Source organism: Sinohyriopsis cumingii, chromosome 13 (genome assembly GCF_028554795.1).
Source record: "Sinohyriopsis cumingii isolate HCF-2022 chromosome 13, ASM2855479v2, whole genome shotgun sequence".
Lineage (NCBI taxonomy): Eukaryota > Metazoa > Mollusca > Bivalvia > Unionida > Unionidae > Sinohyriopsis > Sinohyriopsis cumingii.
The window spans coordinates 53,287,736-53,314,332 of NC_142973.1; the positions used below are offsets into that span (position 1 = coordinate 53,287,736).

General features: G+C 39.2%; 1 protein-coding gene across 1 annotated transcript in view; it reads left to right on the top strand.

Moving 5' to 3' along the window:
- The window catches only part of LOC149785564 (uncharacterized), a 79,247-nt gene that overhangs the window by 50,745 nt on the left and 1,905 nt on the right, over positions 1-26,597 (top strand). Inside the window, exons 36-49 of the mRNA XM_089979912.1 lie at positions 13,787-13,965; positions 14,566-14,709; positions 15,833-15,998; positions 17,450-17,582; positions 18,077-18,198; positions 18,793-18,932; positions 19,305-19,452; positions 19,982-20,185; positions 21,420-21,623; positions 22,090-22,863; positions 23,269-23,481; positions 23,827-23,922; positions 24,679-25,010; positions 25,824-26,025. Coding sequence (XP_089836038.1) covers positions 13,787-13,965; positions 14,566-14,709; positions 15,833-15,998; positions 17,450-17,582; positions 18,077-18,198; positions 18,793-18,932; positions 19,305-19,452; positions 19,982-20,185; positions 21,420-21,623; positions 22,090-22,863; positions 23,269-23,481; positions 23,827-23,922; positions 24,679-25,010; positions 25,824-26,025 — 3,057 coding nt within the window. The remainder of the gene's footprint in view (positions 1-13,786; positions 13,966-14,565; positions 14,710-15,832; positions 15,999-17,449; positions 17,583-18,076; positions 18,199-18,792; positions 18,933-19,304; positions 19,453-19,981; positions 20,186-21,419; positions 21,624-22,089; positions 22,864-23,268; positions 23,482-23,826; positions 23,923-24,678; positions 25,011-25,823; positions 26,026-26,597) is intronic.

Here is a 26,597-nt window from a genome sequence, read left to right on the forward strand (position 1 = left end):
CATCGAACGTTACGGAGATTGTCATCGTCATGCCACGGTGATGGCTCACAATTTCTCCGGATACGATCGACAGTTTCTTCTCAGATACTATACGGAACAAGGCACCGAACGTCCTAAAGTCACTTTGAACGGAGCCAAAATCATTTTCATGCAAGTGGGACAAGTACAGTTTAAAGATTCGATGAGTTACTTGGCCATGCCTTTGAGTCGAATGCCTAAAACGTTTGGAATGACAGAAATGGCTAAAGGGTACTTTCCACACTTTTTCAATACGGAAGCCAATCAACATGCCGTTCTACCCCATTTACCTGAGGCTCACTATTACGACCCCGACAACATGCGTACCGAACAACGAGAAGCTTTCTACGCTTGGTACCAGGCTCATGCCTCTGACCCCTTCGACTTTCAGGAAGAAATGTTAAAGTATTGTCGTTCCGACGTGGACATTTTACGACGTTGCTGTGGAAAATTTCGATAACTGTTCATGGAACACGGAGGGTCGATCCTTTGAAAGAAGCTTGCACCATTGCCAAAGCGTGTTCCTTAGTGTACCGCCAACGGTTCATGCCTGAAAACACCGTGGCTGTCATCAGTCCTCAAACGACCCACTATGTCAAGCGTCAATACTCGGTCAAAGCCCTACGTTGGTTACATTACTTGTGCGACAAGGAAGACAAATGGAATCAGCATGTCCGCAACGGAGGAGGCGAAAAGACCATCGGAACGTATTCGGTAGATGGCTGGGACTTAGAAAACCTCAAGATCGTGTACGAGTTTAACGGTTGCTTATTTCACGGATGTCCCATCTGTTACCCTGACCGTGACACTAAAAATCAGTTTTTGCAACGAACCATGGAAGACTTGTACCAGGACACTTGTCAGCGACGCCTAAAGTTAGAACAGCAAGGATACCAAGTGGTGGAAATGTGGGAACACGAGTACGATCACCGTTTGAAAACCGATCCCGAGTTTAAACGCCTCGTGGAAAGTTACCAGTTCATGGACCCGCTGAACCCGAGGGATAGTTTGTACGGAGGAAGGACCAATGCCACCTGTTTGCTGTACCAAGCCGACGAAGAGAAAGGAGAAGAAATCAAATACTTGGACGTGTGTTCGCTGTATCCCTACGTGTGCAAATATTGTCGCTTTCCTGTAGGGCACCCGCAATTGTTCACGGAACACATCGACCTGAAAAACATTCGACAATACGAAGGCTTGATCAAGTGTAAAGTTTTGCCTCCCACGAACCTATACCATCCCGTCTTACCTCACCATTGTCAAGGCAAACTGATGTTTCCCTTGTGCCGTACTTGTGCCGAAACGTGCAACCAGGACCAACCTTGCCATCACAGCCAGGAAGAACGTGCCTAGACGGGAACCTGGGTCAGCGTGGAATTGTTCAAAGCTCTGGACATGGGATACCAACTGTTAGAAGTGTACGAAATTTGCCACTTTCCCAAGACACAACAGTACCACAAGGGTGACCCTACTCAGAAAGGCATTTTCGCCGACTACGTGGATGCCTTTTTGAAACTGAAACAAGAAGCCAGCGGCTATCCTTCCTGGTGTCACACTCCCGAAGACCAAATACAATTCAAAGAGAAATACTACGCACAAGAAGGCATCTCTTTAGACCACATCGAAAAAAACGAAGGCAGGCGATCGTTTGCCAAAGTGATGTTAAATTGCTTGTGGGGTAAAATGGCACAACGACCGTGTTTACCCAAGACGGAATATTTGACAGAACCTTCCCGCTACTTCCAGATGATTCACGACAAAAACCAAATACATGAAACACGTGGACGTCGTTCGAGAGGATTTGATCTTGGTCAATTACGAAGAAGATCTGGACTTTGTACAAGACGACCCTTTTGGAAATGTCATCATTGCGGCTTACGTGACAGCTCATGCTCGCTTAAAATTGTACGAAGCTTTAGAACTGTTAGAAGAACGCATCCTGTACTTTGACACGGACAGTTGCATTTACATCCATCACCCGATTCAACAGCACCCTGACATCGAAGGAGACCGTTTAGGAGCCTGGACAGACGAGCATCCCGACGACAAGATTCTAAGTTTCGTCAGTGGTGGTCCCAAAAATTACGGCTACAAATACCGGGACAAACAAGGAGAAGTGCACACGACGTGCAAAGTGAAAGGACTGACTCTGAATCATCGTACCAGTCGAGTGGTCAACTTTGGGGTATTGAAAGAAGTCTTGCAATCGGGAGAGGATGGAAACTTTAAAGTGACCACTTATCAACCGAACAAGATTGTACGTTTACCCACTCACCACATCGTCAGTCGGCCCCTGGAAAAAATCTATCAAATCGTGTACCAGAAGCGAGTGAGACTTCCCAATCACTTTACGTTGCCGTACGGTCACATCGATATTGGTCAGCATATAAAAAGGGACAACGTCCAAGACCAATAGTTCATTGTTCATTGAAGTAACTTACCATGTCGTTGACGAAGAAGAAACCAGATTGGTTAGGAGTCAAATGTTGGACATCACCGAGACCAGGGTTTTGAGGCTTGGACACAAGAGGTGGCCCAGTATGCACGAGAGTTATTCAAGGAAAAAAGTTACTTTTCAACCTGTGTTAGTGACGGTGCCAGAAGAACCCGTCACCCAGGACAGGACTGTCGTGGACAGGCCTGAAAGACCCTTTCGGGAGGACACTTGTGTGACTTTACCCCCTACTATAGAACTGGTTAGAACTTTACCCAAAACATGTAGTTGTTGTACAGACACTTGTTTTTTATTCCACGTTCATGTGCCTTTTATTCTTGTACTTAAGCCTTTGGCTTTGATGTATTTTTGTCTTTCGTATTCATGTTTGAAAAAAACATTCAATAAACGTGTTCTGAAAAAGTATATAAACTCTTGTCTTGTTTGTTTTTTCGTGTCACAAGTGACATTCCTCACACCATGGCTACCTCTACTGTCTCTGCTCCCTCTTCCTCTACTGTCAAAGTCATCGACGAACACTTAGATCGTGCCAGTTGGGAGGGTTTGTATCTTCGCCATCCCTTTAACATGCTCATTGCTGGACCTAGCGGTTCTGGCAAAACTGAATTCGTCAAACGTTTGATCGAACATAAACATCATTTGACCGATCGACCCCCTCAACGGATCGTGTGGTGTTACAAAGAGTGGCAATCGGCGTACAGCCTCTTGCGAGAAAGTCAAGGCGATTCCATCGTGTTTGTGGAAGGCATTCCTAAAGAAGACGACGGCATCGTCTCTGACTCCCGTCAAACCCATTTGGTCATTTTCGACGACATGTTAGGAGAAGACGAAGAAGAAATTAAACTGTGGTTCACGCGCAAAGGGCATCACCGTAATGCCAGTGTCGTTTACATCACCCAAAATTTGTTTCAACAAAGTAAAGCCCATCGCACCATCAGTCTCAATGCGCATTACGTGGTCTTGTTTAAAAGCCCTCGAGATAAATCGCAAGTGCAAGTCTTAGCCAAACAGTTAGGAACGCCTTGGCTGACTCAGGCGTACGACGATGCCACTCAAACACCACACGCCTATTTACTCGTCGATTTGAAACCTACGACTCCCGAGGATTTGCGATTTCGTACCCACTTGTTTCACCACTGGTGCCAAGACGGAGGGCCTGTCCTGTACACGTCTCCGTCCTCGACTTCATTTCACTCCCCATCAAAAAATCTATAAAAACCTCAGACCCTTTTTCGTCTGTCTCACACAGTGCGAACATGACGTCCCTTCAGTCGCATCTTCCCGTCAAATTGATTCGTGCCTTGTATGGCATCAGTCGAGAAAAAAATCCACAAATACAAGCTCGTGTCTTTGAAGCTAGTCTCAGAGAAGTCTTACGATGGTTCACGGTGACGGCACGTCAATTACTCCAAGGAATCATTCAGATTCCTCATCAAACCAAACGCTTTTTTGATCGAAACAAAGTCGCTTTGGTCCAACTGGCCGATCGCCGCATCGACACTCAAACCAAAAAACAAATCATTTTGAAACCTGGAGGGAGCGGTACTCTAGGAGGGGTCATCATTCGCTCACTCTTAAGATGGGATCCTAATGCCCCCAAAGTTATACCCAAGACAAAAGTCCAACGAAGCCCCAAGAAGAAAAAGACCAGGTCCCCAAGGAGAACTTCTCCAGTGGCAGGACCCTCCTCTGACCAGACACCACCACCACCCCGGAAAAAGAAAAGAAGCCCCCAGAAAAAGAAAAGTCCACAGAAAACTAGTCTCAAGAGAGGCACTTCGGCCAGGACGCAACCTTACACTCGCAAACCACGACCTGCCACGGCGGTGACTGCGTCTCCGGCAGCTTCACGTTTGTCCACTTCTCCGTTAATGACACCCAGAACTGAAGAGTACTTGGAGACGTTGATCACACCAAGAACTTCTCCGTTGATGACCCCCAAAAGAACTTCCCCAGTGGGAGGACCTTCCAATTTAGTGGCAGTGGCTGCTGCTCACAAAGTACCTTCTCCCAAAATCAAAGTTCAAGAAAGATCGGGCATGTTACAAAGTTTACTGGATTTGTCCAAGCAAGAACTGGCTCGATTTAGTCCGTTAAGTACCCCTGCACGACGTGTCATGCCTGTCCTCAAACTAATACGACGTAAAGACAATCAGTGGCGACGCGTTCCAGTATAAAAAAGGCCTGTGACCAAGTCGGGTATCAGTGTTTTTTGGTGCTCCTGAAGACTCAAAGATGTCACCCTCCAGAAAACCCCAAGGAAAGAAAAGGAAAGGACTGCCACCACGTTTAGCCAAACATGGGGACATGTTATCTGTCCTGTCCAAAGCTTCTCCACCCCTACGAAAAAAACTCATTCAAACAGCCTCCAAAGAGGTCATCGATACCGTGTGCGAATGTTGTTTGAACGTTTTGAAAGGCACGATCCCTTTGTCCAAACACCAGAAACAATGCTTAGGCAAACATCGTCACGTTCTTCGCCAAATGGTTCAAAAGAAAATTCCCATTCGTCAAAAAAAGAAGATGTTAGTGCAACGTGGAGGTATTTTACTTCTCTTGTTAGGCCCCATACTGAAAGGAGTCTTGGGAACCATGTTGGGAGGACTGGTGGGAGCAAGATAAAAAGGCCTCGAAAGTTCCAAGATCTCAGAATCGACCCCTGACAACCCCATGGAAGGACGAAAACTAGCTTTAGTGCCTTACAAACGATGGATGGAATACCATCGGTGGCAAGAACAACACATCCCGCATTTACCTCCCAATCCCCATTTGAGCGAGATGCCCCAGTTACAACACGAATTGCAGTCCTTGATGGATCGCCAAGATTTGTCCGAAACAAAAAAATCGAAAAAGTACGGTCAACTCTTGCAACGACTGCAACTCTTTCACCAGAAAGCTTTAGACGAAACAGCTCTACCCACTCTGAAAGATTTTAAGACCTTGATGAAAAGTCCAGCACCATCACCAGTACCAGTACCAGTACCACCAGTACCCGTGACCAAGACAGAAAAAGGAGAAGAAGAGGAAGAGTTTCAAACTCCACCAGAAAAAGTACGCAAGTTAACAACACCACCTACCTCCAGAATTGGATGGATTAAAAAGATGATGGCCACCCCTTCTTCCTCACAAGAGAAAAAGAAAGTGAAGACAGAAGTGAAGACAGAAGTGAAACAAGAACCGATATCCCCCGCTCAGACATCCTTCTCCTCTTCGACACCTATTGCTGGCCGCACACGCAAAGCATTGCAATCCAAGAAAATACCCCAAGAGAAAAAGAGTAGCATCCTCCAAGAGTGGGTGTCTTATTAACACACCAACCAACACAAAAAAATGGAAAAAGTCTTAGCCAGCATTTACTACGATCCCTCCCATCCTGCAGGTTACGCAGGAGTTCAAAAATTGTATCATGCTGCCAAAACGCGACTGAAAAGTCTCCGTTTACCTCAAGTGCAACGATGGTTACAAGAACAAGCTACCTACACTTTACACAAACCCATTCGACGCAAGTTTGCCAGAAGTCGCACCCGAGTGGAAGGCATCGATCATCAATGGCAAGCCGATTTAGCCGATGTCTCTCATTTGGCCAGCTACAATCGTGGCTACAAATATTTGTTTTGTGTCATCGACGTCTTTTCCAAATTTGCCTGGGTCGTGCCCTTGACTTCCAAATCGAGCAGCGAGTTAGTGCGAGCCCTGCAACGGGTGTTGAAACAAAGCGGTCGTCACCCTCTTCGATGGCAAACGGACAAAGGCACCGAATTTCTGAACCAAGCTTTCCAAAAAGAATTAAAGAAACGTGACATTCATTTTTTTACCACCGAGAATCCCGAAACCAAAGCCAGCATCGTGGAACGTTTTCAACGCACTTTGAAAGAACGCATGTGGAAATATTTTACGCATCACCACACTCTGAAGTACATCGACATCTTACCGCACCTGGTGCAAGCGTATAACCAATCTTACCATCGAAGCATCGGACGTGCCCCGCAAGACGTGACTCCCGACAACGAAGTGCTGGTGTTTGAGCGCCTGTTTGGTACGTCCCCGACGAGGGCTGTCCCCAAGAAAAGTGGAGAGTTGGCCGTAGGAGATTGGGTGCGCATTGGTAAAACCAAACGCACTTTCGACAAAGGTTACTTACCTAACTGGACGACCGAATTGTTTCGCGTCACTGGACGAGTGCATGGCCGTCATCCTGCCGTCTATAAATTGGAAGACATGAACGGAGAAGTGCTCAAAGGAACGTTTTATTTGCCCGAGTTACAACGTGTCACCAAAAAAGAAGACGATGTGTACAACATCGAAAGCATTCTCGAACGCAGAACCCGTAAAGTGGGCAAACGACGTGTCAAAGAAGTCAAAGTACGTTGGAAAGGATATCCACCCAGTTTCGATTCTTGGATCGACGCTTCGCAAGTCATCGACTATAAAAAGAAGTGACCATCATGCCCTTTCACACATCAGACGCAGCTACGTCGACCACTCCTCCTTCACCCAGTTCTTCTGTGCAAGATTTACAAAAACAACCCTTGTGGGTGTGGTGTGGAGAACGTGTGCCTAAAACGCAAATCGTCTTTTTTGTATTGTGTCATCGGGGCAGCCATCGCCAATTTGAGTTTGCAACAAGGAGACAAACAATTGTGGACCATTTTATTGAGCAGTTGCATCGGTTACCTGCTTCCCAATCCCTCCCTGAAATTCTCCTCGAACGGGAACCACGGGAACCTTGTGTCCAGTGCCAGTGCCAGTCACCACTTCAATCACAACCAGAACCCCATTTTAGACGGAGACACGCCTCTGACGTCCAGTAACCCCTCGGACAGCCACAGAACTCTGGAATTATGAGTCACCAAAACCAATTTTACTTAACTTTACCCAGTGACAGTTCCATGGAGGTGTTTCCCAAGAACACGTTGTGCTGTTACACAGCCAAATTACCTCAGGCCATCCAGTTAGATCACGAAGCCCATTGGGAAGTGGCTTTAGTAGAAATGATTCACCCGACCCAAGTCCTCAATGTCCTTCCCAATCAAAATTTTTTTGATGTGGAAGTTCATGACGAGCAAATGCAATAGTGGATGGATAGCAATGTCAAATATGACAAGAAAACCCGTACACAAAAGTACACCACCTATCACTTGTTCATTCTCCCAGGCTATTATTTTAGTGGTCAACATTTGGTCAGCACCATAACCTCCAGGTTTAATGTCGTGTTTCTGAAAGCTTTGGAGCTCGTCAACAAAAATGTCACCATGGAGTACCACAAAGCAGCTCGTCGCTTCTTGATGAAATTTGAACGGAGTAAAATCCTGTCCATTTTATTTTGTCCTGAATTGTATGACATGTTGGGCGGAGACATGGACATGAGAAAGACCATGATCAAGAAAAACGAATTACCCATCGTTTACGACAACGAGTCTTTTAGCAAGTTATTTCGTGCCCCGGTAGAACTGAACCAAGGACTGAATTTGATGTTCGTGTATTCCGATGTGGTGGAGTACAACGTGGTGGGACACACCTCCGTACCGTTACTGCGTGTCATTCCTTTCAAAGTGGATTCTGCCACGAACACTGACGAGGAAGGTGGAAACACTTACCACGTCCACCGCGAATTTGTCCATCCTCACTATCTGCCTGTCAGTAAGTCGTATTTGGACACGGTCAACATTGCTATAAAAGGAGATCTGGGACAAAATATTCCATTCACCAAAGGAAAAGTCACGGTGAAACTCCATTTTCGAAAACGGTTCTCTCACGACTCGTAAGTCATGTATCCAGTGTACCGAGGGGTTGCTCAACAGCGAGGACACGGCTTAGGAGATATGTTAAAATCGGCCTTTCGTTCGGTGGCCCCGGTGTTGAAACCGATGGTGACACGCGGATTGCACGCCTTGAAAGATGCGGCACTGACGCAAGGCAAAGAATTTCTCCAAAATGTCATCATCGACAAACAAAACCCTAAAGAAGCCTTCATGAGGGCAGGCAAAAATGTCTTGCTGCAAACGGGCAAAGACATTTTAGGCCAACGAGAAACACCTATAAATGCCCTGCACGCTACCGAGTCAGGCATTCAGCAAGAACAAGGCAGAAAGAGACGACGAAGAAAACACCCTTTCACCAGACTTCAAGCGAGAAAGGCCAAGGAAAGAAGAACCGTTCGAGACTTAGACGTTTTCGATTATTGAGAAAAGAGACAAAAAAATGATGCACCGAGAATCTTGCGCTTGTTCCAAGACGGAACTGGATCTGTTTGCCATGCCCCCCACGATGATGACGATGCAAGAATCCCACTGGGTGGAATTTCACCCCGTCTCCTCACTGACCGATTCCGCTCCCATCGAGTTTGAAATCAAAGGACAGCCCGAGGATTACATCGATCTGAATAGCAGTTACTTGTACCTGAAAGTCAAAATTCTAGATAAGACTGGAGGTGCTATAGACGATGAAGCAGTAGCTCCCGTCAACAATTTCATGCATTCCTTGTTCAGTGGAGTGGACTTGTATTTGAATAACAAACTGGTCAGTAGCAGCATGGATACTTACCCTTATCGTGCCTACCTGGAAAATCTCTTGACGTACGGAATAGATGCCAAGAACACTCATCTCAATGCCTGTGTGGTATGGGAAGCTGACGAACCTACCAAGTTTGAAATATTGGAAACTGATGAAAAGAAAGACAACAATGATGGATTTGTAGAACGAAGAAAGAGAATCACGGGAGCCGACACAAGTTTAGAACTGATGGATCGTTTGCATTTGGACATGTGGTTGCAAGAAAAGTATTTGCTGAACGGGGTGGATGTCCGCCTGAGACTGAATCGTAGCAGTGCCGCTTTCCATTTGATGGCTGATAGTGACTGTTACAAAACCAGAATCCTAGAAGCCAGACTCTACGTACGCCGTGTGGAAGTGTTACCTAAAGTGGGAAACGACATCAGTCAGACGTTGAGCAGAACGACCGCCAAGTATCCCATACGACACGTGGAAGTGAAAACCTTCACCATTCCCAAGGGACAGCGATCCATGATCGAAGATCATCTGTTCCAAGGACAGTTACCCAAACGTTTGATCGTTGGTATCGTCGAGAATACAGCCTTCAACGGAGCTGCCAAAAAAAAATCCTTTCTACTTTCAACACTTTGGCGTGTCCAAAATCGAAGTCAGTCGCGATGGCAAGACCTTGTGTACCCGACCTTTCGAACCTGACTTTTAAAAGAAGAATTACTTGAGATCGTACTTGTCCTTGTACGAAGCCACCGGACAGTTAGGAACCAATACCAGTCACGGTATTACGTACGAGGATTATGCAGGAGGCTACGCTTTGTGGGCTTTCGATTTCACTCCAGACCAAGGCAGCGACGAGGGACATTTCCACCCTATAAAATCCGGCCAGATTCGTGTGGAAATTCAGTTTAAAGACCGAGACCCTGATGAAACGGTGAACGTCATCCTGTATGCAGAATTCGATAATACCATAGAAATCAACAGTTTGAGAGAAGTCATCCTAGATTACTAGAAACCATGGAAGACTGTTATCCCTCTTTACCTTGTGAAGAAACTTTTAGTGTTGCATTGTTGTTAAAAAATGTTAGAGTTGTTGTTGTTTAGTGTTAAGTGATTTTTGAATAAAAAATGTTGTGTTTTGAAAAAAATGTTTGATGTTATATTGTTGGATTATTGTTAAAAATGTTAGAGTTGTTGTTTAGTGTTAAGTGATTTTTGAATAAAAAATGTTGTGTTTTGAAAAAAATGCCTTTGTCTTTTGTTTAGCTATAAGAATGTTGGATTGATGCTCTTTCATTTCTTACTATCCCTCTCATGACACTCACTGAACGTTGCGACTCAAAAACCGTGTGGGGGATGTTTTCCTTTACGTCCGCGCTTTGACTTTAAGAACCGGGTTGTTTCCAGTCTAACCATCCATTGTCGACTCATCCTCCTAAGAAGATGTGCTCCAAACTAGCTAAACTCAACGAAGCCTACGTGAATTTGCATAGGGTCAGACACAGTCTGATACCGAAGCCAGAAGAAATAGAGAATGTGAGAATGTTAAAAATCACTGAAGACCTGATAGAAGAGCTCTTCAGAGAAGAAATGAACAGGGAAAAAGAAGAATGGACAGAGAAGTACAGACTTCAGAGACAGCAGCAACAACAACAACAAGAGCAGCAGCAGCATCCTGAAGCTGACAGAGGCTTTGTCGATTGTCGTATCGACACCAAAGAGTTCTTCTTCTCTTTCCGAAGAAGCAGACCTATCGCCAGAAAGTCTATCCTCAGAGGACATCGCATTCTTAGAAACTAAAAAGAATGCCATAGCAAACAAAAAAAAACAGCCCTTTTCAGGGCTACCCAATACTCTAGAAAAGAAATAACAATCGATTTGCCAATGTGTGTAGGTAGAGTAGTGTGAAAATAAACACTAACTCTCTTTTTAAAAAAATGTGAGGGTATGTGTTTGTGTGTTTGTGTTTGTTAGTGGTTAAGTAAGTTGGTATGGATAGTAGATTAAAATGATGTCTTTTTTTTTTTTGGTGTTTGAGGTGTAAATTTGGGGTTAGATTGGATTGCTTTGCGTATGTGGATAGTCTATTGAAGTGATTTATAAAAAATTTTAAAATAGTGATGGGTAGCATAAAAAGTGAGTGAGTGTTTCTTTTAGGTCCGCGCGTTGTTGTTTTTTGGTCATGATGTAGGTAAGATCAATTTTATGTTTTTAGGGGATGTTTTCCTTCACGTCCGCGCTTTCACTATAAATTGAAACTCGTTCGGCAGTCCAGCTACCCTTGTTGATTGATCAACACCAAAAATGAACACGAGACTGGAGAAACTGTTGGAACTTCATGTGCATCTGGAATATGCCAGGCGCATGTTAAATGAACTGGCCGCGGAAGCCATTGTGGAGGAGAGAAGGATAAGAGAGGAGGAGGAAAGAAGAAACAAAGAAGAGGAAGAGAGAAGATATAAAGAAGAAGAGGAAAGAAGATACAAAGAGGAGGAGAGAAGATACAAAGAAGAGGAGGAGGAGGAAAAGGAGAGAAGAAGAAGAAATTTCAGAATCCCAGAGAGCGAAAATTGGGATTCTGAAGCGACATATCCTGCCTCTGCTCTCTCCCCCAAAAAGGTAAAAAGTAACTGGGGGACAAGATGTGTATGTGGCGCTAGGCCTGGAAGGTGCCACCATTAACCAGGTGTCCATGAAGTTCCAAAAACAAACAGCCCTTTTCAGGGCTACCCATTACTCTAGAAAAGAAATAACGATCGATTTGCCAATGTGTGTAGGTAGAGTAGTGTGATTATAAACACTAACTCTTTTTTAAGATAGTGTGAGGGTATGTGTTTGTGTGTTGGTGGGAATAGTAGATTATGGGTTTCTTTATTGTTTCTTAGCGTAGGTGAAGAGTATAGTTTGGGTTTTGTAAGCGCTCACGTAAGATTGTGTGGATAGTAGATTATGGATTAGTTTATTGTTCTTAGCGTATGTGTTTGTGTGTTTGTGTTTGTGTGTTTGTGTTTGTGTGTTTGTGTTTGTGTTTGTACCCGCTCACGTACGATTGTGTGAATAGTAGATTATGGATTTGTTTATTGTTCTTAGCGTATGTGAAGAGTATAGTTTGGGTTTTGTAAGCGCTCACGTAAGATTGTGTGGATAGTAGATTATGGATTAGTTTATTGTTCTTAGCGTATGTGTTTGTGTGCTTGTGTTTGTGTGTTTGTGTTTGTGTGTTTGTGTTTGTGTGTTTGTGTTTGTGTTTGTACCCGCTCACGTACGATTGTGTGAATAGTAGATTATGGATTTGTTTATTGTTCTTAGCGTATGTGAAGAGTATAGTTTGGGTTTTGTAAGCGCTCACGTAAGATTGTGTGGATAGTAGATTATGGATTTTGTTTATTGTTTCTTAGCGTATGTGGAGAGTATAGTTTGGGTTTTTATTATATGAAATGAGAAAGTATAGTTTGGGTTTTATTATATGAAATGAAAAAGTAGGGGGATGTTTTCCTTCACGTTCGCGCGTTGTTTGGTCATGATCTAGGTAAGATCAATTTTACGTTTTAGGGGGATGTTTTCCTTCACGTACGCGCTTTAAGTATAAGAACCCATAGTATTCGTCGTTCAAACCATTCTGCAAAGAATAAAAAAAGAAGATGGCTTCTAACCAAATGGACAAAATACAAACATTACAAGACGTTTTAGACAACTTAGGAATGATGGAACAGATGTTAATAAGACTGGTTGAAGACCATTATTCCTATAGTCCCCATCGTGTAAAGATGGAAATTAATAACTTAAAAAAGGTAAAGGACAAGATTAGTGGTGTCATGAAAGAGATAAAGGAGGAGAAGGAGGATGAAGAGGAAAGAATAAGAATAAGCAAATGGAACGAAAAGATTGAAAAAGAAGAAGAAAATGAGAAGAGGAAGAAAGAAGAGGAGGAAGAGAAGAAGAAGAAAGAAGAGCAGGAGAAAAAGAAAGAGAAGAAGAGAAAGAGTGTTGGAGATAAAATAAGAACTTGGTGGAGAAAAAGAAGAAATTAGAAGCAGAAGAAGAAGAAAACCCAAAGGCCCTTTTCAGGGCCAGCCATATTTCTCGAAAAGAGATAGCCTTTCCATTGCCTACCCCTTTTTTTAAATTTAAATTTAAATTTAAATTTTAAAAAAAAATCCCATATTCAATTCCCCTTGTCCCTAGACAAACCCAAACTCTATTCCCATATTCATTTCCCCTTGTCGCTAGACAGACCCACACTATAGTTCCATGTTAAATTCCCCTTTTCGCTAGAGTGACCCACGATTTTTCTCCATGTTAATTTCCCTTGACGCTAATCTGACCCACGATTTTTCTCCATGTTAATTTTCCATTGTCGCTAGAGTTGCCCAAGGGGTCTTGTAATGCTAATTCCCATTGTCGCTAGGGTGCCCCCATTTACTACTTTGCTGATATTTAAATGCAACGCTGATAGCAATTTTTTTTTTTCTTCCAATGTATGAAATTTCTTGTCAAATGCCTCAAACTAAAATGAATAATTCTAAAGCACTAGAAAAACCAAGGTAGGCTATTAATTTTCTAAATCAATAAGTCTCCAGAAGTTTCTACTACTTTGCTTTGACTGAAAGTAAATCATGTTAACAATGAATGTATATTTAAAACGAAGTCTCATTTTCGGATTTCAACAACAACAACAACAAAAATCATATACTTATGCATATTTGTGTCACCAACCTGAAATTGCTAACCTATAACGCTGTTATTAAATGTATGCTTTGTTTAGAGATCATGATTAAGAACAATGCCAATTAAATTACAAACTTTCAGGCATGTTTGCTATCGACACCGACCATGCTGCTAATTTAGAAAGACAACCGGAAGACTGGATGAAGTGGTCAATATACTACATACACCTGGCCTGGCTAGGATTTTCTGATCTTCATTCTGGAATCAAAATGTACAAAATAAACATCGGGAGCACATACATGGGATCAGATCTAAACAAGGTAATAACCTGGTGAATTATTTAATCAGGTGTTTTGATAGGAGGTCTTCAGTGTTTGGATTTATCTTTCCGTTGCACATTTTTGAATGATAGAAAATAACAAATGTACATTGTTTCGGCTTTTCCATCTTTTATCAGATGCACATAGCGGGATTAGATCAAAGCCGTTAATCTCTGGGGTTGTTTATTTGTGTTGTACTTACAAGCTCGAGTATTCACCAGAACTAGTCGGTAAATGACCTGAAACTGGTCCTGAAAAGTGTTTGTTTTAAAATTCTTTAGAGCTTGCGTGGTATTCTTGCTTGCCGTATTCTGCCAACATAGTCTTGTCCAAAAGAATTATGCTCTTTGATTGGTGACGAAAATTGCTTTAAGTAAGGAGTCATCTGTCTTGCACACACATATTATTCCTTTAAATATATCACGTAATGATGTTAATCATTTTTTGCAATGTCCTTCAGATTTAACATGTGGCATTTAAACATCTTTGTCAGCATTCTAATTCATCTAAACTGTATTTCGGCTCAGTGTGAATGCATATTATTTTATGTTTTTACGTTCTTATATGTTAGCGTGCCTCCATTAATTCGTCTTTTTCAAGAATCCAGGTGAACCTCTAACTGTCATCCACAACACCTCAGGAGATGAAATTGTTGACGAAGGAATAGTACAGACCTACCAAATACCAACACAATCTCTTAACCGTTACGAAATGATTTACATAAGCCTGTGGGCTGTAAATGGGGTAATTATTTATGTTAAATTATGATGCACTTTATTTTTAAAATGTTGCCTTTCCTTCGGCTGTTTATAGTCTATAAAGTTTTTTAAAATAAAAAATGATGCCAAAGTTCTAAATACAATCTCTGTTGAAATTAACGTTTAGTACAGACAAACGCTAAGGACACGTTCAAGACTGCATCGGGGAACCTGGTATAACCTGGTTAGAACTTAGAGAATATGTCCATTTTGAACACAATGCGAGGATTATCATTACATTTCTGATTAATCTTTCTTTACCGAAGAAAGAAAGCTGTATGTCAACCAAGTATTTGGAACCCGAAACAGTTTTATAAAATATGTCACGATTCTTAGTCAGAAATTCATTCATTTATTGATTTGATCATGATTGTACTTTTCTCAAAAGCATTAAAAATGCTAGAATTTAACAGATTTGCAGATATGCATTGTTACTGATAGCAGCGGAATTTATTCATTATTGTTTTGTATATTGATTCCAGAATGAATTAGTGAATAATACTAAAAATACATCAGTTTAAATGTATTTATACCAAAAAAAAAGGACATTACATTTTCCTTTTTTGTACGACTGATTAATGCTGATATACCAATATTTGTAATTTTAATAAGTATTTTGTGATCCGCTTGGGCCCAGCGGTAAATGGAGTTCGTCTTTTCTCTATAAGTCAACCTCAGAATTAACCTAAAGCACGAAACTCAAGATGACCAAATGAATTATATACTATAACCTTTGAGATCTGAAGAAATAATTAGTACGACTTAGTCATTAGAGGTTGGTTTTGATACGCGCAGAGATACACCAGTAGAAATGCAATACCGATTGTTGAAAATATGCAATAATTTATTTTTTGCTGGAGACAATTCCATTTTAATAAATAACATTTATGATTGATTATACAGTATTTGTCCAGTTTATGGTGTGGTAAGTGAAATCAAACGAAATCTTTTCAATTCTGTTTTATATCTAAAAAAACTGAAAATCAGACTGCGTTTTCTTTAATAAAATTATTTTCGATTTCCCTCAATATAATCAATTTATCTGAATAAGGCAAATTTGTCGCAAAGGGATTAACCAACTGTATGCTAAAATAATGCTATTCTTACAGGTCGGACTAAGAAGCCCAATGATTCACTCACTATTCCGACTGCGTTTCGGAGGAATTATGGAACTTGTCAGAAGATGTTCAACCCACACTTGTCTGGGTCACTGTATATGCGCTCCGCAAGAAGGAAAATGTGACTTAAATGGAGTCAAGTGTAACAATATTAATCGTAAGTGTATACAATAACATATACTATTTTGCTTTAATAATTTTCGAATCTTAGGCCAATCAGATCTGACATTCATTAGATGGGGCAATTAGGACCGTACGAAGTACTGAACTTGGGTTAGAGTTGCACTCTTTATAAAAGGGAATCTCTGTTTGAATGAAAAAATGAAAAATGTTAGTCACGTAAGACATTTTTGCTGCAGTATCCTCGGTAAATATTAATAACATAAAATGAGTTCCGTCAACTTCAATGCGATATAATGTGTCTAAAATACATTTACTCTGGACATGAAGGCGTCATGTTAAAGCCTTTTCTGAAATACATAGATGCTTGTTTTGAATAAGTTCTGTGACTAATGATGTTACGTATATTTGATTTAATTTATAATTGATTTAATTTGTGTTTTGATTTGATTGTTTGTGGGGTTTTTAATCTTTTTATTTTCTGCACATGTTAATGTAATGTAATTTTGTTTACAAGGACTTAGATATTTTCCACAAAATTCAGTTTAACCTGAATCTTTCCATAAATACCTAATAATAGAAACTCTTGTTTCTATTTTTGACTTAGTTCCTGGCCTTGATTGAGGGTCGAGTAAACAACTTTTATTCTCGGAGTAAAATGATTGGTTCTTATCAAGGACATACAGGGGCTACTCGATTTTTATACGTAAACATGATCACATGATCCTCTATTTCGCAATTAGGCATTTCCAAAATTGCGAAATACTTAGTATTAATAGTGATGTTGAGAGAGAGAGAGAGAGAGAGAGAGAGAGAGAGAGAGAGAGAGAGATATCTCAGAGTTTTGGGGCTTTTAAACACTTAATATCAAGTTGTTTTATTCTGTTGTGACAAATCTTTGAGTGTTTTAGTTTTATTTTAATTTTTCGGATTCTAAAAGATTAATTCGTTTCTCTCGAAATATACGTGTGCTCATACAAAATTCTTAAACAAAGACATCTCTTATAAAAATTTATTCGGGTTTCCAAAACTGGAGTGATATTTCTTGTTTCTACAAGGAACTGTAGAGTCCAACACAGTACATGTTACAGCATACGTCACCGCCTTCCATCTTGGATTCCTTGTCGTGACTCGAACGTGAATTAATTAGAACATTTTATTATTAGGACTTCTAAAATTTTATTCGTGGATTATTCTTGGATTATTTTTGGATTCGATTCTTGAAACCGTAAGTTCATATTATTTTTTTTATATTTTACAGTATTTTTCCAGGGAAATAAATTATTTGTTATATTTTTCAAAGCTTGTTGTTTTCACTCTTTCTTGTGTTGCTGTTTATTCGAGCCTAATCAAGTTACATAAGAATGCGTATCTTGACCAAAATTTTGATGTGCATTCTTCTCCATTCATATTGTTATGACAACTGAGTCTCTGTGACATATTTTCTAATTATTTATCATATGAAAAATACAACCATTTACTCCACAGACACAGCTGAGCACGGACTCGGGGTAATTGACCTACAGAACCTCAATGATCCTAAAAATGCACCACAAATACAATTCTCGGCTGCGGATTCTGTTATTGCTGCCCGCTGGACTGGTGATGACCGTGCCATTTGGTTAGTCAATTAAATTATAATTCCGGCAAAAAATGTATATTACTGAAAATTAGATCCATTTTGTCCGGGACACTCAGAGAATTATGACTAAATTTTCAGTATCAGAAGTAAATTCAGACAAGTTATAGAACAAATCTTATCTACGCGCAAAACACCTTTTAAAGGCATGTTAATTGAAAAACATTATTCAAGTATATACATTTCATTATGTGAATTTATTTGAAGAATACAAGAACAATTTCAAATTATTTGTGCGCGAATCCCTGCCTAAATGATTCAAAGTAGAAAAGGGTTTATCACACGAGAACACAGTCTATCAGAGAACATTTTTTTTGTTCTACATAATACAAATACTCAGTTATATATCTAGTGGCACTAATAGCAAACTATGAGTTAGACGTTTGCAGTGAATATATAGCAAAATGTAGGTATAAGGTTCAAAATTAACATTATAAACAGCGAGCATTGTTACACACCAGTCTTTTTGTCTCCAGGTACGAGTGGAGTGTTGGACTGAGTTTGTATGACGAGCCAACAGGTGTCTTTTCGGCAAGTCATGAAAACATATGGCATCATGTTGGCGAGGAGAGATATATGATTTACAGCGTTCCAAGAAGTACGATGAACAGATAGTTGGATAGATAAATTTCTCTACCATAAATACATTAACAGCGGTATTTCGCTTACCGGTTTAAATAAATAAATAATCCCAATTATCTTCTCGGTTCTTGTAGCTATTTAGCTCAAATACTCAGAACAACTAAACTTCTGTTAATGCATTATATTATGTAAATTATATATAATGTATCGCATTTAATTCAGATAAATCTTTATCTCTCTCTCTCTCTCGCTATATATATATATATATATATATATATATATATATATATATATATATATATATATATATAATGTATCACATTTGATTCAGATAAATCTTTATCTCTCTCTCTCTCTCTCTCTCTCTCTCTCTCTCTCTCTCTCTCTATATATATATATATATATATATATATATATATATATATATATATATATATATATATATATATATATATGTGTGTGTGTGTGTGTGTGTGTGTGTGTGTGTGGTTACTTTTAATAGTTATATGTGGAGTCATTATCTTTCCACAGAACAAACAGTCCTATATTTATATATTGTAAAACAAAACAGATATTTTAATTATGTTGCTATTTTGTTTACTGTTCGAAGGCAAGAATCTACACAACGGACTTCAATATTCCTTTTTCGTGCGGTCGTGGTACAATGAGAGCATCTATGCAATTTTCAAGAGTCCGGGCGTCTATATTGATTCCAAACCTCCAAGAATTACAAACAGCAAAGGAAATAACGTAAATAGCAGATCTTTAAATGTCATTCACTTGGAAAGATTTTCAGATAGCTTCTTAAAATTTCAGTGAATTTATATATCAATATTTTTTTCATTGCTCTAATTCTGCTTATTTTAACAATTTAATTTTACCGCGCACATGCCATTTTGAACTGGAATTTTGTGAATAAGCGCCTATAGTATCTAATGGGTTCAGCTAATCTGCAACCTTACTTGAAAATGGGTCAATCATTTTCAATGCGATCGTTATTTTGTTTCAATAATTTCAACATATTTGTAAACCAATTAATAGTTTGACTACTTTATTTGATTAAAGGTAGAAACTATCGACACACAGTAAAAAAAATTAATATGTGTTATATTCTGTTACTAGGTGAAGGAAACACTAGGTAACCTGACAAAGGACGTTGACTTTGCCAAGTTTGGGGACGAAATCTATGTGGACTGGACGAATAAATTTCCTGGCACCAACACGGGCGGAATTAAGATGTTTCGCCTGTACATCAGCACGTATCCTGGAGGTTAGATAGTCAAAGCACGATTTTTCAATTGCTTATGTTAAAATAGCTGTTACCATTTTGCTGTTTCGACGCGAATTTTAATACATTTGCATGCTTTTTCTCAAACCTACGAAATGCTATTTAAATTTTATTAAAATATTAAAACATTCTGAATGTGGTAATAGATTCTATTTTGCTTCTATTAAAGGAGTTTTGTAACTGTACAGACTTTATATGATAAATTCTTCGTTATGATCCTAATACTCAGAGGCGTAGCTGGGGGGGGGGGGGGGCAGGGGGGTACATATGTCCCCGGGCGCCAAGGTACAGGGGCGCCAAAATGAGGCTTACAACGTTACATTATAATAAGTAAACAAGGGTAATATTCAAAAATGTGATTAAACGGGGAGGGGGCTGGGGCGCCAATTTTATAGTTCGTCCCCGGGCGCAAAATATCATAGCTACGCCTCTGCTAATACTACACGATCTGACGGCATGTTTTTAGGAATATTCCTATAGAACATGTTGTTTAGACATTCTCTTGTCGCAGGCCATGATGTCCACGCAGCAGAAGATGATTTCGATCCAACAGTCAGCAGATACCTTCTACCACTACAAAATATGATTCCAAGTACACGTTACTACGCCAACATCCATGCCTACGGTAAATCAGGGCTACACACTACTGTTACCTCTGACGGCTTTATGATTGACGTTGAACCGCCGGAACCTGGTGTGGTCTATGACGGCCAAGGTATATATTATGGTGCCTTGAACTTGTAGACGCATGATGACAGAGATGGTATGAGTTATGATGTATGGTAATATTTGAGAGGATATCCAGTAACGAGAAAGGGTTTTTATGAGTATTTTATGCATACTGACTAAATGAATCACGTGGTACATCGGTTAAAGTGTCACCTAAAGATTGATCAGAACGAGTCGGCTGATATTGGTATTCACAATGAGTAAAGATATTGAGAGATCACCCGAATTATACATCAGTGTTTCTCAAGTTTCTATGATATGGTCTTAACTTCCAAATCAACAAGATAGTGAATAGGGTAAAACAATGTCAGAATCACATGAAATAAGGTAAGCTATTGCCTAGGTGCTGGAACTGTCATGGGTTTCATATGCTAAGAATAAACTGAATAAATACATTAAGAGATACAGCAAGAATAATATACAATCTACAGATAATAAGAGCAGGAGGCAGACGCGAAACATTTTGCAGCGTACACTGTTACAGCATTTTTCAAAATAACCATCGTCACTCTACATGTTAAAAGATAAATGAATTTCATTTTTTCCTGCCTATTATACGGTTGTTTGTTTTAACCATACGTATTTCAATTTCACACAAATACCATTTTCTACATCATAGTATACGAGTCTATAAACAAATAAATAAAATATTTTCATAATTTATTATATGTACGTGAGCATGTTTGGATGAACGATACAATGGCTAGTATTCAGTCTTTACTGTAATTGTTAAAGATAAATTGCCCATATGTGTTTTCAAACATTCGTAACTGCAAGATGTACCTGCATCTTTCTTGCAGCTTCATGACCAAAACTGATGAATGTGATAACAAACGATGCAAAACCTTTGAATAAAGTCAAAAATAGAAGTGCATTCAGGAAGATATGCATGTGATATATAATATAATGAATAATACAATAATTGCCACAATATTGATTGCCAGCAACCTGACGTGAGCATGAAATTAAGCATGTGTTATTATAAATTTGAATTCAGTTTTAGCGAAAAAGAATAGGTTATGGGCTGTTTCAAACTCCCCGCCCTCTAATTTTTGTACCATTCATGGCTCGAGTAATTGTAGATGAACAAATGCATTCCTCTTTTAGTAATTCAGGACAGCAAACGTGTAAACTTTTAGATCTCTACTGTATATCTGCCAACAATTTCGAGCTATGAATTCTATATAGTTTTGTAAAAGAACGTTTGAATTCCGTTTAAGGGTGGAGGGACATGGAGTTCCAGAATAGTTCAGAGGATGTGACCGCCTCATGGCATAGTTTCAGTGATATACATTCCGGGATCAGTCATTACATGTGGTGTTCTACGACGGAAACTGAGTCGTCCACTTGCTCAGTCAGATCATGGATCGACGTGAGCCTTTTCACATTTAGCAGCCACAAGCCGAACCAATCTCTAGAAAATGGTATTAGTCTTTGTCGTCTTATTGGATCTGTAATCTCCTGAGTACAAATTGAAAAATGTCATTACTTTTAACTCAGAAGGACTTTTTAATATGACTCAAAGCATTTTTTTCAAATGAACCTGTTTGTGTTTCATATGGCCAACATTTGCCTTAAGTAATATATATATATATATATATATATATATATATATATATATATATATATATATATATATATATATATATATATATATAATCAAACTAACTTTTTTTCATTTGAAATAAATATCACATTTTAATCGATACTCATCATTATTGCTATTGTATCCACCTTAACCTGAATACATCATTTAAATTTTTAATCCCTGGATGGAATATAAATGAATTTTGTCTCCCTAATTTATATTTGTGTTTGATTTTATTATGCTGCATTTTTACTGTTATTAGGCACCATATAATCTGTAGACAAATCCCAAATATTTCACAGGTATAAGAATAATTCACAAAGTCTATGCAGTTGATGCTGTTGGTCACATGTCAGTGGTTGTGGAATCCGATGGTGTCACGGTCGATTCAACTGCCCCCATGCGCGAGGATAGGAGCTTGTTTCTTGACAACATAGTCGAAAATCCATCTTTTGAAAACGACAATTTCGGCAACGACTTTACAGAAATAGAACACATGACTGAATGTGAAAACCACACAATTACAGGATGGTCACCCACACCAGACTCTTGCGTCTGGCTAGCAACTACAAGTATTCGTCATGCTCAAGATGGCAATTCCTTCATTGTTGTAAGAGGCTCTGTGACACAAACTATTCAAGGTTTGGAAAAAGATCAGAAGTACAGAGTTGTGTTTTATGCAAGTCATTTACCCTTTTCATCATCTGTTATAGCCAACAAGGAAGGATTTATAAACGTTGATGGAACCAGACATGTCTTTCTTTTGTACAATAAGGTCCACAGATTTGACAACAGGCAAACATCTGAGACCATTATGATCTGGCATCAACATACATTTTTCTTCCGAGCTCGATCTTCAGAGCTTACTGTAGAGATTGGAAGCACGAATCCGTCAACAGGAATAGCTATAGACAGTGTCCAGATTCAGAGAAACGTTCTTCACAAAGACTCTCCTGTGAACAAGAATCACCATGTACAAGCACACGCAGTATTTATTCACGGCTGGACTTCGGTTCACGCCTCCTGGAGCGTTATAGACCTGGAGAGTAGTATTGTCGACTACAGCTGGGCAATAGGTGAGCAACATCTATTGTGACTGGGTGAGAAAGATACTTTTTCGAATTTTTATTGAAATTAAATTGTTCATGTCAAAGAATTAACTGTTGTAGTATTTTTCAGGAAATATAAATCTTGCTATGTTTTTATACACAATAATATCGGTGTCTGTGAATGATTTGCATACGTAAGATTTGCAGTGCAATACAGTATTTTAAGATATAACATTTTAACTTTTCAGTCAGTAATTTAGTGAACTGACTAAAATCTCTTATGTTTTGTACCACACTGTAGTGTTTGATAATTTGGCAGTGTATGCGTTATTTGAATGTTTCCCCTTTTTACCCTGTGAAAATCTTAACTTTTGTGTTTTGAGTACGTTCATCATTGATATGTGACGATTCCCCATATCCCATCATTTGCAGGTTACACAGTCGGTGGAACACAGTTGCAGGACTTCCGTTCGGTAGGATTGAGAACTTTCGCCTACAACAGGTCTCTGAAGCTGATACATAAATCCAAAGTACATGTGACGGTTGTAGCGACCAATGCTGCTGGCTTGAAGACAGTATCATATTCGGAACCTATCATCGTGGATTTTACACCGCCAGTTTTGAAAGTCGTCAGAGATGGAAAAGGTTGACTGTAATCATACTAATAGAAGTTTGTTCAGTTTTATCGCTGTCCAAACGTTTACTTTCTCAGGTCCACAATGAAAAGCATATCAAATATTTTACTGTTACCATCATCATCCGACTGGTAATATTGGACCTAAATTACTTAACACTTCACTAAACGTAAGAGTTTATTCAATGCAAATATATATATATATATATATATATATATATATATATATATATATATATATATATATATATATATATATATATATATATATTCGAGCTCAACATATTTAATATTCTTTAATAATGCTTTATAGGGTTTTGGTGATTTTTTTATATAAATTTTTATTTCACGTTTAGGGCTGGACATAGACTTCCAAGACACGTCGGTTATCATCGCCAATTGGGATGTGGATGATCCAGAGTCTGGAATCAAAGAATGTCAGTGGTCCATTGGTAAGTTCAATCCGAAAGAACAAGACTATTTCCAATGTAATCCATAACGATAAAAGTGATGATGATAGTAGATTATTTAAAGACAGAGATAACATGAGAGCAAATATTGAGTTCTACGAGATAAATATGTGCAGTGCATTCCTTTTTGCTTGATGCATTTATTGAAACAAAGTGTTTTGTGAAAATTTATGTATTCTTTCGACTGTTGAGTGGTTGTCAATATTCCTTAAAGAAGTACAAAATACAGAGGTTTTGAATTTTCTTTTCTTGTATTTACTTCATTTATTGGTTCATTTGATTCTTTAATATCGCAACACTTGTTTAGCAAATGCATTAGGATATTTTCATACTCTCCGTATGACCATTCGTCGGTCCTATATGCACCTCATCTAAGCCACTAGGTTGATATTCAAAACACTTTGTGGTTATAATGTCTTTGTAGTAGCCATCTTGGAGACGTGGTCACCCTTGACTAGCGCACCTGTGTTCCTTGGAGGGGGTCAACGGCTCCTAAGCGAGTTTTCCATTACAATAATATTTTCAAACATTTTTCTTACCAAACTTCTAATACGTACCCATATCAGAAAGGCACGTCATGTGTGACGGAATTGTGTATATTATCACCCTGGGTAACTGTACAGGGGTGGGCATGAGTAAGCGGAGGAAGTTTTTTTTTAATATGGAATAAAATTGTGTGGATTTTCAATGGCGCGCCATTGCCTGTTTTACCGGTTTATTTATTTATTTATTTGCAAGGAACCAAACCTGGCGAAACAGACATATATAACTTTACTAGAGCCGAGCACGGAAGCTGGACTGTGTCTCAAGAGCTTCAAATCTATGAGTTCAGAGACAAGATGATATATGTGACTGTTCGATGTGAAAACGGCGCCGGCCTGGTGACCTCACGCTCATCTGACGGTATTCGTATCGTCCTGTCAGCACCATCCGCCAACAACTTGGAGATAAGCGTCATGGGCATATCAAAAAGCGTCTACCTCCCACGTGACCTTTTCCATGGAGATGCATCAGCTGTTCGCGTCCGATGGAGCGGATTCAGAGATGACTTGGGAATAGAAATATGTGAGGTATTTCAAAGTTTTCCTGTAAATGATAATCGTTTCTACAAATTAATTGTCAATAACATTGTTCGGTAGTATAAATTTTGTATGAAATATTCCAGTGCTAGAAAATATTCACTGTACTTCATCCGTTGGTTAAATTATGAGCAAGAAACTGTGAAAATATTACTGTTTCAACGCTTCTTTATGTGAATACAAATGAGTTTCAGTTTAAATATGTATGTGAGACTTTTGTTTCTTACCTCAAGTAACTGCAGAAACTCGTATGACAAGAAAATCGGCACTCAGACTCGTGTTATGACATCACCAAGGCAATGACTACGCTATTGTTGATTTTTGTTGTCTGTTTATGATTTTAAAAAATTGCTGTGTACGTGTTAATCATATTCTCTTCATTATAAACCAAATTTGCTACGTTACTTCTAAATATCTAACAGTTTTGATTTAATATTTTGTCCTTGTTAAACTTCATCAGTACCCGTAAGACCTCGCTTTCATCTGTAACACACATTTTATGACACAGGGATATGAAAAATACAAAAACACCGCATATTGCAAGGGAAGGAGAAGACCCAGATTATTACATATGAAAGAGTATATTGTTTAATCGGTGCGCACCCAGATTATTGCATTTGCAAGATATATTCTTGGATTGATTATTACATATGAAAGATCTGTTATGGGATCGATGTATACGAGAGCCAATTCGCTGTGTAAACGCAAATAGACACTCGGATAAAGGCACAAACAACCTCTATTTTGATATGCAAGGTATATCATGAAACAGTAGTTATAAATTGGCACTTTTATACTGAACAGGTTACACTTGAAGGACCCAGCACTAAAGTTACGGAGCTTGTGACAGTGGATACCCAGGGTTACATGTGTACAGACTTTAAAGGCCTTCACTTAAAAGACGGCTTACATAAAATATCTGTAACTGGCATCAACAGTGTCAAAATGAGGACAGAGACAAAAATGGGGAACTTCACGCTACTTACGAAGCCACCACTGAAGCATAGTAATTTCATATATAAATTGTTCAAAATGTTTGTTAGTGTTTACTTAAAGTGTGAAGTGTTCCAAAATCATAATACAGTGTAACCTTGTGAGAAATACTCCATTTCTTGTCATGGCTCTCTGATTCCTTTATAAACTAACTTAGATAATGCTGGTTTTGTGATTTTCAGTCTTAAATTTATAACCAATACCTCTCCAAATCTATATGCTTTCAAAACGTCAACATTTATTTCATATGTAAACACCCACATTTGTCTTTCTTTCGGTATGTCCTGACTGCCAAACAAGATGTCCGAGTTTGAAACTCGCGACGGCATCCCATTTTTTAAATACTTTTGTATTTTTATCTTCAAACTTTACTCTCTCATCCCAATTAGTTACGAAAAATTAATACTATTTGTTTCGGAAGTTGCAATTAATTTGGTATAAAATAAACACTCACATTTGTCTTTCTTTCTGTGTGTAATGCATGCCAAAAAAGGTCGTGAGTTCCAAGCTAGTGGCGTGCATCCAAAATATTTTATATACTTTTTTGTATTTTATATTCAAACTTCTTTTTAACTCGCTCATCCC